This window comes from Mus pahari, chromosome 1 (genome assembly GCF_900095145.1).
Source record: "Mus pahari chromosome 1, PAHARI_EIJ_v1.1, whole genome shotgun sequence".
In the NCBI taxonomy this organism is placed as follows: Eukaryota; Metazoa; Chordata; class Mammalia; order Rodentia; family Muridae; genus Mus; species Mus pahari.
The window spans coordinates 96020628-96036354 of record NC_034590.1 but is presented as its reverse complement, the minus strand read 5'-3'; the positions used below and the strand labels follow the sequence as shown (position 1 = coordinate 96036354).

The 15727-nt window shown below is 44.8% G+C and overlaps 1 protein-coding gene and 1 pseudogene across 1 annotated transcript in view; both read left to right on the top strand.

Moving 5' to 3' along the window:
- On the top strand, positions 1-113 carry LOC115063076 (annotated as a pseudogene).
- Positions 114-1018: 905 nt separating this feature from the next.
- LOC110312776 (eukaryotic translation initiation factor 3 subunit C) overlaps positions 1019-15727 on the top strand; it is a 17679-nt gene continuing 2970 nt past the window's right edge. The window contains exons 1-16 of the mRNA XM_021186652.2: positions 1019-1083; positions 1212-1352; positions 2412-2477; positions 2571-2760; positions 3472-3597; positions 3945-3999; positions 4128-4234; positions 4594-4718; positions 8873-9032; positions 9146-9249; positions 9882-10023; positions 10213-10338; positions 10443-10536; positions 10817-11007; positions 11231-11455; positions 14279-14642. Coding sequence (XP_021042311.1) covers positions 1252-1352; positions 2412-2477; positions 2571-2760; positions 3472-3597; positions 3945-3999; positions 4128-4234; positions 4594-4718; positions 8873-9032; positions 9146-9249; positions 9882-10023; positions 10213-10338; positions 10443-10536; positions 10817-11007; positions 11231-11455; positions 14279-14642 — 2176 coding nt within the window. The 5' untranslated portion in view covers positions 1019-1083; positions 1212-1251. The remainder of the gene's footprint in view (positions 1084-1211; positions 1353-2411; positions 2478-2570; positions 2761-3471; positions 3598-3944; positions 4000-4127; positions 4235-4593; positions 4719-8872; positions 9033-9145; positions 9250-9881; positions 10024-10212; positions 10339-10442; positions 10537-10816; positions 11008-11230; positions 11456-14278; positions 14643-15727) is intronic.

Genomic DNA, 15727 nt, shown 5'->3' with positions numbered 1-15727 from the left:
CTGCTCCCTCTGCAGCACATATATTAAAATTGGAAAGATACAGGTAAGAGGTCAGAGGAGTATGGCCCCTACGCAAAGATGACACACAAATTTGTAAAGCGTTCCGGTTTTTTGTTTGTTTATTTTTCAAGACAGGATTTCTCTGTGTAGCCCTGGCTGTCCTGGAACTCACTCTGTAGACCAGGCTGGTCTCGAACTCAGAAATCCGCCCGCTTCTGCCTCCCGCTTTCCATATTTTTAAAACCCTTTTCTAAAACAAAAGAAACTGGCAACAATGACACCCCTCCAAAACCTAGCTGGCCATCGGCATCATGCTGACACCAGCCCTTAGATTCTTACTCTGAAGTTAAGATGGGCGGCCAGAATACTTTTTGGGTTTTGTTTTTTGTTTTTTGTTTTTTCGAGACAGAGTTTCTCTTGGCTGTCCTGGAACTCACTTTGGACCAGGCTGGCCTCGAACTCAGAGATCCACTTGCCTCTACTCCTGAGTGCTGGGATTAAAGGTGTTAAGCTACCTCCGCAGGCTTCAGAGCATTTCTTTCTTTCTTTCTTTCTTTCTTTCTTTCTTTCTTTCTTTCTTTCTTTCTTTCCTTTTTTTTTTTTTTCCAGTCTGGCCTTGAACCCATGATCCTCCTGCTTCATTCACCTTTTCTAGTATAGGGAATTACAGACGTGCACCATGAGGCGATTACTAAATTCTATATTATCAGTCTTGCAGCCTAGTCTAGTCCTGGCAATCCTAGGAAGCAGCCATTCAGTCTCAGTTTAGATTTTGTGTGTGTGTGTGTGTGTGTGTGTGTGTTTCAGGACAGGGTTTCTCTGTGTAGCCCTGGCTGTCCTGGAACTCACTTTGTAGACCAGGCTGGCCTCGAACTCAGAATCAGTTTAGACTCTTTAAGACTTAGAACCTCTGCTACTAATTCGGACCAGGCCGTGTATAGCGCAAAGGCCACTGGGAATTGTAGTTATTTAGTGCATTCTTTGGTGCTTCCGGGAAGTGACGCCCCCCAGCCTTTTCCTCTTCCGGCGTCGCCGTCTGTCGTGGCTGTCTCGCCTGCTCTCCGGGACTCGGCTGCTCAGCGGGTTCGTGTCTCTTGGGCCTCGTGTTCCGTGGAGGGCAACGGGGAGGGCGTGCAGGCGGGAACGGGAGTCCGGGTCGGGAGATGGTAGCCGCGGTTGCCCCCAAACCCTGACGCCGCGGGTTTCCTCAGGTTCCGGCCGCGAGCGCCTCAGCTCTTTAGCGCCGTCGCCATGTCGCGATTCTTCACCACCGGCTCGGACAGCGAGTCGGAGTCGTCCCTGTCCGGGGAGGAGCTCGTCACCAAACCCGTCTCCGGGAACTACGGCAAACAGTGAGCTGGGGGCGCGGAGGGGACGGTGTTGGCGGGCTGCGGGGGCTCGGGTGGGCGAGCGGAGCCATGGGCTGGGCGCGTCGGAGAAAGGAGCTCTCGCTACGGGCTGCGAGCTATGGGAGTCCTCGGCGTCCTGGGTCCCGAGGTGGAAGAGAGGTTTCCCGTTGCTTAGTATTGCATCAGCTCCTAAGTCTGCAGCCTCGTAAGTCCTGCCCACATCCCATCTCTCGTATCCCTTCCTGCCCCCTGTCTGTGGCGAACTGGCCTTCCAGAACTCCCCGTATCGGATCTCTCGCCACCAAGCTTAGTCCTTGATGATTTGTATTCCGGGAGGGAAACCCTCAGTGCTTGGTTAGTTTGGCCCTGAAATCCTGTCGTTTTGGCTCTGCGTGCCAAATGTTAAACACTGCTCTGTTCATCTTTATTAACTGTCTTTTCTCCATCTCTGCAAATTAAAATTTTTTTGAACTTTGAAACAGTTCTCAAAACATTGCTTTTTCTGTGTGCCTGAAGTGTTTTTAAAACATACTTACCTCCAAAGAGACTTGTAGAGAATTGTAGATGAAGATCCAGACATATCCATGTGAATACTTACCATAACACTGTCCAAAGTGAAAAACTATCATTTGTCTCATTAAAAAAAAAAAAAAAAGTTAATACCATGGAAAGAAAAGAATAGAGACACTGTTGCTAACTATGACCCATTATTGAAAAAAATATAAGCAAAGAGGGTGTTAGAATTCACTAAAACTAGTGGCCTCTCCTATTTTGGAAAATGTTTCTTTTTAGAATCTGGGTAGGTGCCAGCTCCTTGAAGCTTTTCCCATTTGTTAGAGTTAAGGGGCCTTTTGACTGCTGCTTTCTTAGGTACTTTTGTAGCCATATGTGCCGTTAGGCAGTTAGTTGTCTTATACAGTTCATAGAGTTGCAGCTGTTTAAGATGAGTATGAAGAACAAGGGTCAGAGAAGAAGATGGCATGCATGCCTCAGTCCCCATCTGATAAGAGAAATGACACTAGCTAAGAACGAAGGGTGATGGTCTCTGTTCCTTTCACACAGGCCTTTGTTGCTGAGCGAGGATGAGGAGGATACAAAGAGAGTTGTCCGAAGCGCCAAGGACAAGAGGTGAGGCCATGGTGGGTTAGGGGTTAGGGGGAGTGATGGTTTTGCTTTCTCCATGATAGACATGGCCAATCTGGTATTAAAAACCCTACCCAGGTTCGAGGAGCTGACCAACCTTATACGAACCATCCGTAATGCCATGAAGATTCGAGATGTCACCAAGTGTCTGGAAGAGTTTGAGCTCCTGGGAAAGGCCTATGGGAAAGCCAAGAGTATTGTGGATAAGGAAGGTGTCCCCCGATTCTATATCCGAATACTGGCTGACCTGGAGGACTACCTTAATGAGGTATGACTCTGAGCATACAGAGGGGTGTGGGCCTGGTTGTGCTGCTTGCCTGCTGCCAGGGGTCTCCTTGAGGCTTTTTGCCTTCTTATGTTCAGTGGTACCTAGAAAATAGAAAATGAGATAAAGCAAAGAGAGAAACCTATTTTGGAAAAGAGCTTGACTGTATTTATTGGGGTTTTGCTGTTTTGTTGTTGTTGTTGTTATTTTGGTTTATCTTTTTTTTTTTTTTAAACATTTATTTATTTATTATATTTAAGTACACTGTAGCTGACTTCAGACACTCCAGAAGAGGGCGTCAGATCTTGTTACGGATGGTTGTGAGCCATCATGTGGTTGCTGGGATTTGAACTCCGGACCTTTGGAAGAGCAGTCGGGTGCTCTTACCTACTGAGCCATCTCACCAGCCCCCCCCCCTTTTTTTTTTTTTCAGGACAGGGATTTTCTGTGTAGCCTTGGCCATCCTGGAACTCACTCTGTAGACCAGGCTGGCCTCCCTGCCTCTTTCTCCCTAGTTCTGGGTTGTAGTGTAGGTCAGCTGTAGGCTGCTTACTTCCATTGAGTCCCCAGCGCTGCTTAGTTAACAGTCTTGGTTAATAGTGGTACAGATGGTGTCTAGATAGCAAGATCCCAGAAGGGCAGGGGATTTTAAAGCCTGCAGTTCGAAAATGCCACTTAGTCTCAGGTCCCTATTCTTCCTTTTACCCCCGTTAGCTTTGGGAAGATAAAGAAGGAAAGAAGAAGATGAATAAAAACAATGCCAAGGCTCTGAGTACCTTGCGCCAGAAGATCCGGAAATACAACCGAGATTTCGAGTCACACATCACCAACTACAAGCAGGTGAGTCAACCAGAGGCTAAGGTTTGAGCTAGGAGGAGTTTGATCCTGCGACAAGACTCCAGAGCAGGAGTAGATGGCACATGGCTAAGGAGAGAACCATAACAAACTGACTGGGGTTCAGAAGGAGGGGGCTTGTATGTGGCAGACATTTTCTTCTTTTGTTGTTGATGAGTTGGAGGTCTCACTGTAGTTCTGACTACTGAAGCTCGAACTGTGTAGACCAATCTGTCCTTGAACTCCTAATGATCTCCTTCCTACCTCTGCCTCCTGAGTAGTGGGATTCAAGGCACGGCCACCATGCTTGGCTTATGGTAGGCATCTTAGTTCTCTGATTTTCCTCAATGCAGAACCCTGAGCAGTCTGCAGATGAAGATGCAGAAAAGAATGAGGAAGACTCAGAAGGTGAGAGAAGACCTTTACTGAAGATAGTTGGAAGGCCTGATGCCATGCCATGGCTTCTCTTGATCTCGTTTCTGTTTTCAGTCTTGGCCTTAAGTGTCTGGCTTTTTTTTCCTCCCACTTCCTACCAGGCTCTTCAGATGAGGATGAGGACGACGATGGAGTCAGTGGTACGACTTTCTTGAAGAAGAAACAAGAATCTTCTGGGGAGAGTCGAAAGTTCCACAAAAAGATGGAAGTAAGTGTTTCCAGGTGTATCCTGGGGGTGATTTCCTTTCGGGATGTTTACGTCTTGGGAAGAAGAAATGTAATCTTATGGTTCCCTTGGGTTCAGAGAGTGAGTTAGTGGGATTCGACTTGAAAACGGGCGTCTTGTTGTATTGGACACTAGGCGAACTGGGATCCAACTGCCAGGCTCTCTACTGTGCTGGGGAGCAGTGGGGACTCCCCTGGGTAATATGTAATCCAAAGTTAAGTGGACTGTTTGCTCTGGTGCCCTGACTCCATATTCTGTCAGTGGTAATACCTGGAATGTGTGTCAGTGGGAGTAGCACAAAGACTGCCTTGCCTTCCTCCTGATCCTCTCTTCCCTCAAAGGATGATGATGAGGATTCTGAAGATTCTGAAGACGAAGACTGGGACACCAGTTCCACATCTTCTGATTCAGACTCTGAGGAAGAAGAAGGAAAGCAAACTGTTCTGGCCTCAAAGTTCCTTAAAAAGTAAGGAAGTAATGGGTTTGGAGGATACATGGAGGGTTGTAAAGCCTTTAATAATTCGGAACACTGTTGCCCTTGGCTTTCATATAGTCTTTACGTTGAAGCTCCCCTTTTACAGCAGGATTTTAGAATCAAGTACAAGATTGCAAAGCTACTGTGGCTTGAATATAGGGTTTGGCAGCTCCAGAGTTCAAATGTTTAACCATACTCTGTAAAAATCTCACTGTGGCATCTACGGTTATGTGATAGTTGGCAAGCCGTGCCTTTCAGTCTTTAGGTTCTTGCATCTGAAACGGGTAGGGGCATTACCACCCAGGAGAGCTGTTAGAGGTAGCTGGTAGGGAACCAGCTCAGTTCAGGACTGGCATATGTGATAGCTGCTGTAGTGTTTGCCATTCCTGATAATCTGCTTCTTAGTGCATGGTATGCACAGTGCAGCAAGCCTTTGTAAACTTAACTGCAGTGGTCAGAGGTTGCTCTGTCACCAGTCTTAGCTGGTGGGGTTAGGGAAGATAGGTGTGAGAGCTCAGTGAGAAAGAACAGTGCCTTCAAAGGAATACACTGCACAGTTGGTGCTCACTGGGATGCTCTGCTGGTTTTAGAAGTTTGACTTTTTTTTTTTTTTTTTTTTCTGGTTTTTCAAGACAGGGTTTCTCTGTATAACCCTGGCTGTCCTGGAACTCACTTTGTAGACCAGGCTGGCCTCGAACTCAGAAATCTGCCTGCCTCTGCCTCCCAAGTGCTGGGATTAAAGGCGTGCGCCACCATGCCTGGCTTAGAAGTTTGAATTGCATTGCTACAGGGAATGGTAATTTCTTCGACACTAGAAAGGGCTAGATACAAGCTAAAGAACATTGTTAGGCATTTTGTTCAGAAACATTTTTCATCGAGTGCCTCAGAGAGACAAGACTGATCAGAGTTTGTTCAGACATCGTCTGCTATGTCTCTTTGGAGGGTTTACAGACTTTTACTGAAAAGTTTTACAGAAATAGACATATTTAATGTTCTTCAACTTTTTTTTTTAAGATTTATTTATTTTATATATATGAGTATACTGTTGCTGTCTTCAGACACACCAGAAGAGGGCATCAGATTCCATTATAGATGATTGTGAGCCACCATCTGGGAATTGAACTCAGAACCTCTGGAAGAGGAGTCAGTGCTCTTAACCACTGAGCCATCTCTCCAGCTCTATCCTTTTTGTTTGTTTGGCTGGTTGGTTGGTTTATTTATTTATTTATTTTCAAGACAGGATTTCTCTTTATAGCCCTGGCTGTCCTGGAACTCACTTTATAGCCCAGGCTGGCCTCGAACTCAGAAATCCACCTGCCTCTGCCTCCCGAGTGCTGGAATTAAAGACATGGGCCACCACGCCCAGCCAGCTCTATCTTTAACTTTGAAGTTTACTATTTTGTTTCCATACATGACTTTACATCACATTTGTGCCATGTCCCTGCAAGCCAAAAGGTGGTTTTAGATTCCCTGAGACTAGAATTCCAGACTGTTGTGAACAGTGGAACCATGTGGGTGCTGGGGTTTAAACTTAACCACTGAACCATCTCTTCAGCCCCTCAAAATTTTATTTGTGCGTGTGTGTGTAGTGTGGGTGTATGTATGTATGTGTAGTGTGTGGGGGTATATGTGTGGTGTATGGGTGTATGTATGTATGTGTAGTGTGTGGGGTGTATGTGTGGTACGTGTGTGTATGTGTATGTGGAAGTCTTGGGGTATATTTTGGGTGGTATTCCTAAGGAGCCATTCAGCTTGGTAAATTTTTGTTTATTTTTGAGACAGAATCTCCCTGGAACTCATAGAGATCTGTCTGTATCCGCCTCCTAAGTACTGTGATTGAAGGCTACCAGTGGGTGGTACCATGCCTAACCTTGCCTTATTTTTTAAGATGGGGTTCTTCCATTGTCCTATAGTTTACTGAGTGTTTAGGCTGCCTGGGTTGTGAGCCCCAAGATCCTATGTCTCAGAGACCTGAGATTACAAGCAGATGCTACCACACCTGTCTTTTTTGTGTATGGGGCAAGGACACGGATTTATAATATATTATTTCCCCTTCTCTTTCCTTCCAAACCCTCAGGTATCGTTTTTTGCTCTCTGTTAAATTCTTATCTTTTCCCCATTAATTGTAATAGGTATAGGGTTGGAGGGGGGAGTGTCTGTGTGTCTGTGCTTGTTTGTGTCGGGAATCAAACCCAGATCTCGTTTACATAACAAGCATGTTACTGAGTTTTTTCTATTTCTCCAACCCTTAAAAAGTAAGTAAAAATTAGAGAAAAATTCAGTGTAGGACATCATAAACATGATCTGACTTTCAGTCATGTGTAATTATGTCTTTGAGGGTTTTCTTTGTTGTGTTTTTAACATAAAATTTGCCACTTTCAACATTATGTATTTATTTTGCTATTAATTACATTTTCATGATTGTTCAACCATCACCCTGTCTCCGGAACTTGCTCTCTATTTTTCTCCCTCACCCCCTTTGGGTTTCAAGACAGGGTTTTTGTGTGAGACTAGGCTGGCCTTGAATTCAGAGATGTGCCTGCCTCTGGGGTATACCACCACTGCCTGGCCTTCATCTCTGTTTTTCATTTGGCAAGTTTACTTACACCTTTTTGTAATTATTAATGTATTTGGGCTTGTTACTGTTTGTGTATTGTGTTTTCTTTTTGGCCTTTTTTTGTTTCTTTGGGACAGGGTCAGCTGTATCCAAGTTGGCCTTGAACCCTTGACATGACTCTCGACATCTTTGAAGTTTTTAATAGCTTTGCTCGGGTATAATTGTATGTGTGTAAATATAAACGTTTGGGGAGGGATTGTTGTATCTCTGAGTTCAAGGTCAGCCTATCCATAAAACAAGCCAGAAGGGCTGGCAAGTTCACTCACTGGTTCAGAGCGCTTGTTGCTTGTTGGAGAACCCCAGCCTCCATCCCACAGAGGTGGGGCAAAGACGACACATATGCCAAGCTTCCACAGCTTCCCGCTGCAGCTTCCTTTATTCTCTTTCAGCTTCTGCCCTATTATCCCTTAGCCTCTGCTTCAGCTCTGTTCCCTATTCCTTAGCTTCTGCTGCACGCCCATTCCCTATTCCCTAGCTGCTTCTCAGTTTCTCCTCAGCTTTATTCTGGGATCACCCAATTTATCCCCTTCCACCCTCTGCACTCGTCTCTCATCACTCATCAACCAATCAACATTCAGTACACTCCATATGCAAGCCATGCACGCAGACAGGGTGGGTGTTGATAGGCCAGTGACTCAATATCATGCTGTATGACGCTATATGTCAGGCGGACAGCGTGTAATCACTCAGGTGCGCATAATCAGGTTTTTGGTAATCAAGCAAGGAATCACGGGGCTTGGCAGTGAACCGGGGTGCTGTCTTGGCTACAAGACTGCAGCCACGGCTACACCTGCTTCCCACAGTTGCTATTGAAGGGGACCTAGGTTCAATTCCCAGCACCCACATAATAGCTCACAACTATATGTAATGCCAGTCCCAGGAGGGTCTAATGCCCTCATCCTGACTTCAGCGAGTAGTAGGCATGCACATGATGTACATACATGTGTCAGCAAGACATTTAGATATATAAAACAACTTAAAAAAGATACTGAGGGGCTGGTGAGATGGCTCAGTGGGTAAGAGCACCCGACTGTTCTTCCGAAGGTCCTGAGTTCAAATCCCAGCAACCACATGGTGGCTCACAACCACCCTGTAACAAGATCTGACTCCCTCTTCTGGAGTGTCTGAAGACAGCTACAGTGTACTTACATACATACACACACACATAAATAAATAAATAAATCTTTAAAAAAAAAAAAAAAGATACTGAGATATGATGTGTCTTAAATGTCAAACTCAAGTCTTTTGACTTTGAATTCATAGAGTGAATTCTTTTTACTTTTTAAGTATGAATCACAATCTCCTTAGTACTAACTAAAACTTCAGTGCAAGAAAAACGAAATTGATTGGAAACACTGATGATAAGTAGCTCAAGCTCCTTTAATCTCAAATGTGGGCATGGTGTATAGTCTCTAGACCAAAAGAAGCCAACAGACATTGGCGGTATATGTCTGTAACCCCAGCATTTGGGAAGAGGAAGCCTCAAAGGTGAGGAAAAGGTTTGTTCATTTTCTCCCTCATCTGTCAGGGCACCCACCACAGAGGAGGACAAAAAAGCAGCTGAAAAGAAACGGGAAGACAAAGCCAAGAAGAAGCACGATAGGAAGTCAAAGCGCATGGATGAGGAAGAGGAGGACAATGAGGGCGGGGAGTGGGAACGGGTCCGAGGTGGCGTGCCACTTGTTAAGGTGAGCATGGCAAGGGGATTGGTATAGAGGTGCTCACCTAGTTGGGAGTAGGAGGAGCCTAAAGCAAGAACAGGTTTCAGTTGACATTTGTGTAACAATATGTTTTTAACCAGGAGAAGCCAAAAATGTTTGCCAAGGGAACTGAGATCACTCACGCTGTTGTCATCAAGAAACTGAATGAGATTCTACAGGTCAGAGGCAAGAAGGGAACGGACCGGTAAGATGTGCAGACTTGGGGCATTGCTACTTTTTAATAGTTTGAAAGCTTTCTTTACAACACAGTTAAACATTGATGTGCATGGACATCACTCTGTTTAGAGAGAATGTCATCTGTGCTTGTATACTGGGGACCTACCTGTCTATTTCCTGTTGCAGTCTGTTACCATATGTCTGTGGTTCTTAGGTAATCAGATAGGATGGACAGAATGAAGAAGACCTTTTATAAATAGCATGTACGAATGGCTAGCATTATTATTGTTTCTGTTGGGAGTTTAAAAGAGAAGCAAGAATTGTGGATGTAGTTCAGTTGGTAGAGTGCTTGCCTAGCATACGTGAAACCCTGGGTTTGAGTCCTGGCATCACATAAAACTGAGTGTGGTGGTACACAGCTATAATCCCAGCACTTGGGTGGTGAAGGGAAGAGAATCAGAAGTTGCAGGGCCTCCTTAGCTGCATAACATGTTCAAGGCCTGCCTAGAGCACATGGAACCTTGTCTCAAGGGAAAACATAAATAAGAAAGAAACACGTGCAGGTAGTAAAGACATGTGGAATCAGTTTCTTTGCTGGTCTTAAGAGGATATCCTGCATAACAGGGCAAGTCAGCCTTACCCAGTTCTGTGTCTCTCCAGTGCCACTCAGATTGAATTGCTCCAGCTGCTGGTTCAGATTGCTGCTGAAAACAACTTGGGGGTGGGCGTCATCGTCAAGATCAAGTTCAATATCATTGCCTCTCTCTACGATTACAACCCTAACCTGGCCACATACATGAAGGTAGAACAACAGGAGAGTACTGGGGTTGAGTTGGGGGTGGTCAGGAGGAGGAGGTACCTACTATTTGAAGGCCTGACTGAGGCCTTACAGCAGCCTTGGGTGTTGAAGGCCCTGTGATTCTTGGTGAAAGAGTTCTTTAGAAATGTCACTTACCACATCCCTCTAACTTTGTCATTTCATCCTTGACAGCCAGAGATGTGGCAGATGTGCCTAGACTGCATCAATGAACTGATGGATACGTTGGTTGCACATTCCAACATCTTTGTTGGNGAGAACATTTTGGAAGAGAGTGAGAACTTACACAATTTTGATCAGGTAAAGAGAGGGATTAGCAGGCCAACTGGGAAGGTGGTAGAGACAGGAGTTGAGATTAGGATACAAACCTGGATTAACTGTTCCTTCTTTGCATAATTCTTTAGCCACTGCGTGTACGAGGCTGCATCCTAACTCTGGTGGAGCGAATGGATGAAGAATTTACCAAAATAATGCAAAATACTGATCCTCATTCCCAAGGTAAGCCTAAGCAAGTGGGGACTTTGGTGACAGGAAAAGTACTGGAGATAATACTATTAGCATTATATAAAGTCAGAGGCAAGTGCTAGAGTTGCAGGCTCTGTTGGTAATTCAGATACTTCCCTAAGCAGTGAGATGGTAAGCTCGTGGAAGAGGATGCTGGTTTTAGGGTATAAGTGTAGAGGGGAAACCAAAATGGTTGGATTGCTGGAGATGGAAGGTTGGGAAAGGTGGTACTCATGTTTGAGGTGTTTGAGATGAGGATGGGTGTCCTTCCCAGAGTATGTGGAACACCTGAAGGATGAGGCACAAGTGTGTGCCATCATTGAGCGAGTGCAGCGCTACCTGGAGGAGAAAGGTACCACTGAGGAGATCTGCCAGATCTACTTGAGGCGCATCCTGCACACGTACTACAAGTTTGACTACAAGGCCCATCAGCGGCAGCTTACTCCTCCTGAAGGATCCTCAAAGGTGAGATTACTTGGTAATCAAGAGGAGCAAGAGAAGTGTGAATTTATCCTCCTTATCTTGATGATAAGTCTTCTATCCCCAGGAGGCTTTTGAAATAGAGGGGGGGCAGGGTCGGAGGGGTTACAGTGAGATTGGAAAGAGCCCCTTTGTTGCTAGGGCCTAAGCCATTTAAAGCCGTGGCCTTTGCTGGGTAGCCATTATTAACAACTTCCCATTCCTCTAGTCTGAGCAAGACCAGGCAGAAAATGAGGGTGAGGACTCAGCTGTGCTAATGGAAAGACTGTGCAAATACATCTATGCCAAGGACCGTACAGATCGGATCCATACCTGTGCCATCCTCTGCCATATCTACCATCATGCGCTCCACTCCCGCTGGTATCAGGCCCGTGACCTTATGCTCATGAGCCACTTACAAGACAACATTCAGCATGCAGACCCACCTGTGCAGGTAGGTAGGTGGAGGAGATGGCTGGCCTCCATTAGGTAAATGGACTCAACAAGAATTAGCACATGTTTAGCTACTGTAGACCCAGACAGATTTGGGTCTTTTCCAACCTCTGTTTTCTTGCTTTTTGTTTATTTTCCTAACTACCTAGGGTTGGGTTCAGAACATTAGGAGCCGATCTTACTTTTCTAAAAAGATAAAAAGGGTCTTTGAAGTAGTTGTTAAATTAGGAGGAAAGGGGTCCTAGATAACTGGGCTATATTTGGATATACTAGAGCGAAATTAGCAGGATTCATGACAATAGGAGAGCCAGCAGCATCTTGAGGACCTTTTTATATTTAGAGAAAATACTAAAAGCTATTTCTGAGGCGTAGATCCCTCTCATGTATATTTAAGACAAGTGGCAATTTATATTTGATGAACCTGTCTAGTATGGTTGTGAGGGGTGCTTGTGCCACGGCACACGAGTAGAGGTTGGAAGACAATCTGTGTGTCCTCATCTTCTACCTTGTTTGATGGAGAGAGAGTGTTCTGTTATTTGCTGACCTATGGCTTCCCAGGAGTCCCGTCTCCCCGTCTTCCTGTAGTAGCAGTGGGACTATAGGAGCACTCTTCTGCATCAGATTTTAAGGTAGTTTCTGGGGGGTTCAAACTCTGACCTTTATGCTTATGTAAGTGACAATACCCCACTGTACAATTTCCCTAGTCCAATAGCAGTGGTTTAGGCAATGCCTTCTCTTTATTCTTTCATTTCATTAATGAAAAACCAAGTCTCTTATTGTTTTACATTTGAGTATTTGTGTTTTAATTATGCAATTGTAGGGATTTTTAATAATATTTTGGATGACCACTCAAAATCAGGCTTCAGATATTTTTTCTGACTTCAAACTTGCTGTGTAGCCAAGAATGACCTTGAACTTTTGACCTAAGTCCTGGAATTGTCACACACAACTATGCTACTTGATGTGATACTGGGAATCAGACCCAGGACCTTGTACATATTAGTCAAGCACTGTTTTTTGTTTTGTTTTTTTTTTTTAAATAATTTTTAAAATTATGTCTGTAGGCATGTGCACACTAAGTTCATGTTCCCACAGAAGCTAGAGGCATTGGGTTTCTTGGAGCTGAATTTAGAGGTGGTTGTGAGCCACCTGATGTGGGTACTGGGAACCAAACTCAGGGCCTCTGCAAGAGTACTGTGTGCTCTTAGCCACTGAGCCATTTCTCCAGTCCTGGTAGTATGGTTTTTTTGTTGTTGATGTTGTTGTTTTATATTCTTGATCTCTAGTATTTTTGTTACTGTATAAAGTTACATAATGCTTAGCATTTATATGAAATTATAATATATTCTAAATATTGTATGTAATAAACTTAGTCTAGACCTGTGTGTCCCAGAGGTTGGTAATAGAAAACTCACCAGTGTGGCACTGCATAGCAAAACCCTCACTCAGATGAGAAACCGTAATCTCTTCCTCCCAGTTTTCTTCTGTTCATAATCTTTTTTTTTTTTTTTTAAGATTTATTTATTTATTATATCTAAGTACACTGTAGCTGTCTTCAGATGCACCAGAAGACGGTGTCAGATCTCATTATGGATGGTGTGAGCCACCATGTGGTTGCTGGGATTTGAACTCAGGACCTCTGGAAGAGTAGTCAGTGCTCTTAACTGCTGAGCCATCTCTCCAGCCCCCCTGTTCATAATCTTGTGTGTCTTAATTAGTGGCAAATCCCCACGTTCTTCATCTAATTAGCCCAGAAATTCCAGTGCCGTGTTTGGCAGTGCTGGTTCTTTTCATTCTGGGTCACTCAGACCCACCTGCCTCTGCCTCCTGAGTGCTGAGACTGCCAGTGTGTGCCACCTTGCCTGGCCTTTGCCTGGGTCTTTTCTTTCATGTTACAATGATTCTAAGCTATTTTTCTTTGTCATCTATGTCTGGCCACTTCTTACTATACCATCCTCTCCCTTTTACTAAGAGATCATCAACCCATCACCTTCCTCTTGCCTTTTTTTGTGTGTATTTAGAGACAGGGTTTCTCTGGGTGGCCCTGGCTGTCCTGCAACTCACTCTATAGATCAGACTGGCCTGGAACTCAGAGATCCACCTGCTTCTGCCTCTGAGTACTGGGACTAAAGGTATGAACCACCTCTGCTTGGTCCTTGCTCTGGTTTTGCTTCATGTCCCTTTGTCTTTCTGTGCATTTCTTACTGTGATAGCCAGAGTGTAACCCTGTTAAGTCAGGTTTCATTATCTACTTGTTCAGAACTTTCCCAGGGTTTCCCGTCTTTACATCCGGCTTTATGTGTGTCTACTTCCTGGTTTATGGTAAGGTCTTTGACCAGTCTCAGCCTCATCACTCTCATTCTTTCTTCAAGTATACTTAGGTAATTCATCTGAAGCACCCCATTCCCTTTTCCTATGTGGACCTTATCCCTATGTACCTGTATGACTTCTTCAGTTCTTAGCTATTCTTCATAATAAAGCCTTTACCAAGCCTCCATCACCATACACACATAATATACTTTCCAAATTTTCCCCCTTTATTTTTTCTCCATTCTCGTAGTAATTTTTTTAAATATTTTTTTATTATTCATAAGTATACTGTAGCTGTCTTCAGACACACCAGAAGAGGGTGTCAGATCTCATTACGTAGTTGCTGGGATTTGAACTCAGGACCTTCAGAAGAGCAGTCGGTGCTCTTAACCGCTGAGCCATCTCTCCAGCCACTCTCTTAGTAATTTTGTCCTGCACACTTTGTGTCTAGAGTGGAAGCTAGACCTTGGTCAACAGTTTGCCTGTGGCTGTCATCTCTGTCCTTTGTTCTTAGATCCTGTATAACCGCACCATGGTGCAGNTGGGCATCTGTGCTTTCCGCCAAGGCCTGACAAAGGATGCGCACAATGCACTTTTGGATATCCAGTCAAGTGATCGTGCCAAGGAGCTTCTGGGCCAGGGTCTGCTGCTACGCAGCCTACAGGAGCGCAATCAGGAACAGGAAAAGGTAGAGCGACGCCGACAGGTGCCCTTTCACCTGCACATCAACCTGGAACTGCTGGAGTGTGTCTATCTGGTGTCTGCTATGCTCCTGGAGATCCCCTACATGGCTGCCCACGAGAGTGATGCCCGCCGACGCATGATCAGCAAGCAGTTCCACCACCAACTGCGGGTGGGTGAGCGGCAGCCCCTGCTAGGTAAGTGTGGACCTCTATGGTCCTGTACATTTCTTGGATTTTTGTTTGCCCATAAGCATTAAGAGACGTTCATGGAATAATTTCCTCACAAGATGACGCCTCCTCTGCCTGGCAGTCTCTGAGAAATAATAATTCATTATTCAAGACACAATGAGTTTGAGGTCAGCCTACTCTACCAAATTTCCAGGCTATCCAGGGCTCCTTAGTAATTCTTTTTTTTTTTTTTTTCTCTTAGATTTATTTATGTAATTTATGCATATGAGTGCTCTATTTGCATGTGTATTTACACGTCAGAAGAGGGCAGAAAAATCCCAGATGGTCCTGAGAGGACTCAGGCCCTCTGGAAGAATGGTCAGTGCTCTTAACCACAAGCCATCTCTCCAGCCCAGTAATCTTGTCTTAATAAGACAAAATTTATTAAATTTGTATTAATTATAAAACCCTGATGGTAGGTAAGACTACAGTACAGAGAATTTAAATGGCTTGTCCTCGATTTCTGAGGTTCCTGTGTGCCTCTCTCCTTTTCAACTTCACAAACATCTTTCAGCCAAAACAACCACAGTAGAGTTTTATCATTCAGGAATTTTAACATTGGTTTCTTTAATCACTGTTTTATTTTAAGGCAGGGTCTTAACTGTAGCCCTGGCCTTCCGTGGAAACCATGCTGGCTTTAAACTCATAAAGATTTACCCGCCTTTCTCTCCCCGGTGTTGGGATTAAAGGTGTGTATCAAGCTAAAAGTGTTGCTAGGGTACTGGAGGGGGCTCAGTGGTTAAAAGTGCTTGCTCTGCATTCATGAGGACCAGAGATGGATCCCAGCACCCATGGAACAAGCTGGGTATCCCTGTAACTCCAGCTTCAGGTGGGCAGACATAGGGGGATCGATAAGGCTTGTTGGCTTCCCAAGCTGGCCAGGAGGGAGCTCCAGGCTCAGGATGAGAGCCTCCTTCAAGAGAGTAAGTAGAGTGAAGAAATCATCTCCTTCACGTGCCAGCCTTAAGCACCACCACAGCGGGCACAAAGACAAAACACATGAAATGCTGCTAAGGATGGAATTCAGGCTTCATGTGCCAAACAGGCGCTCT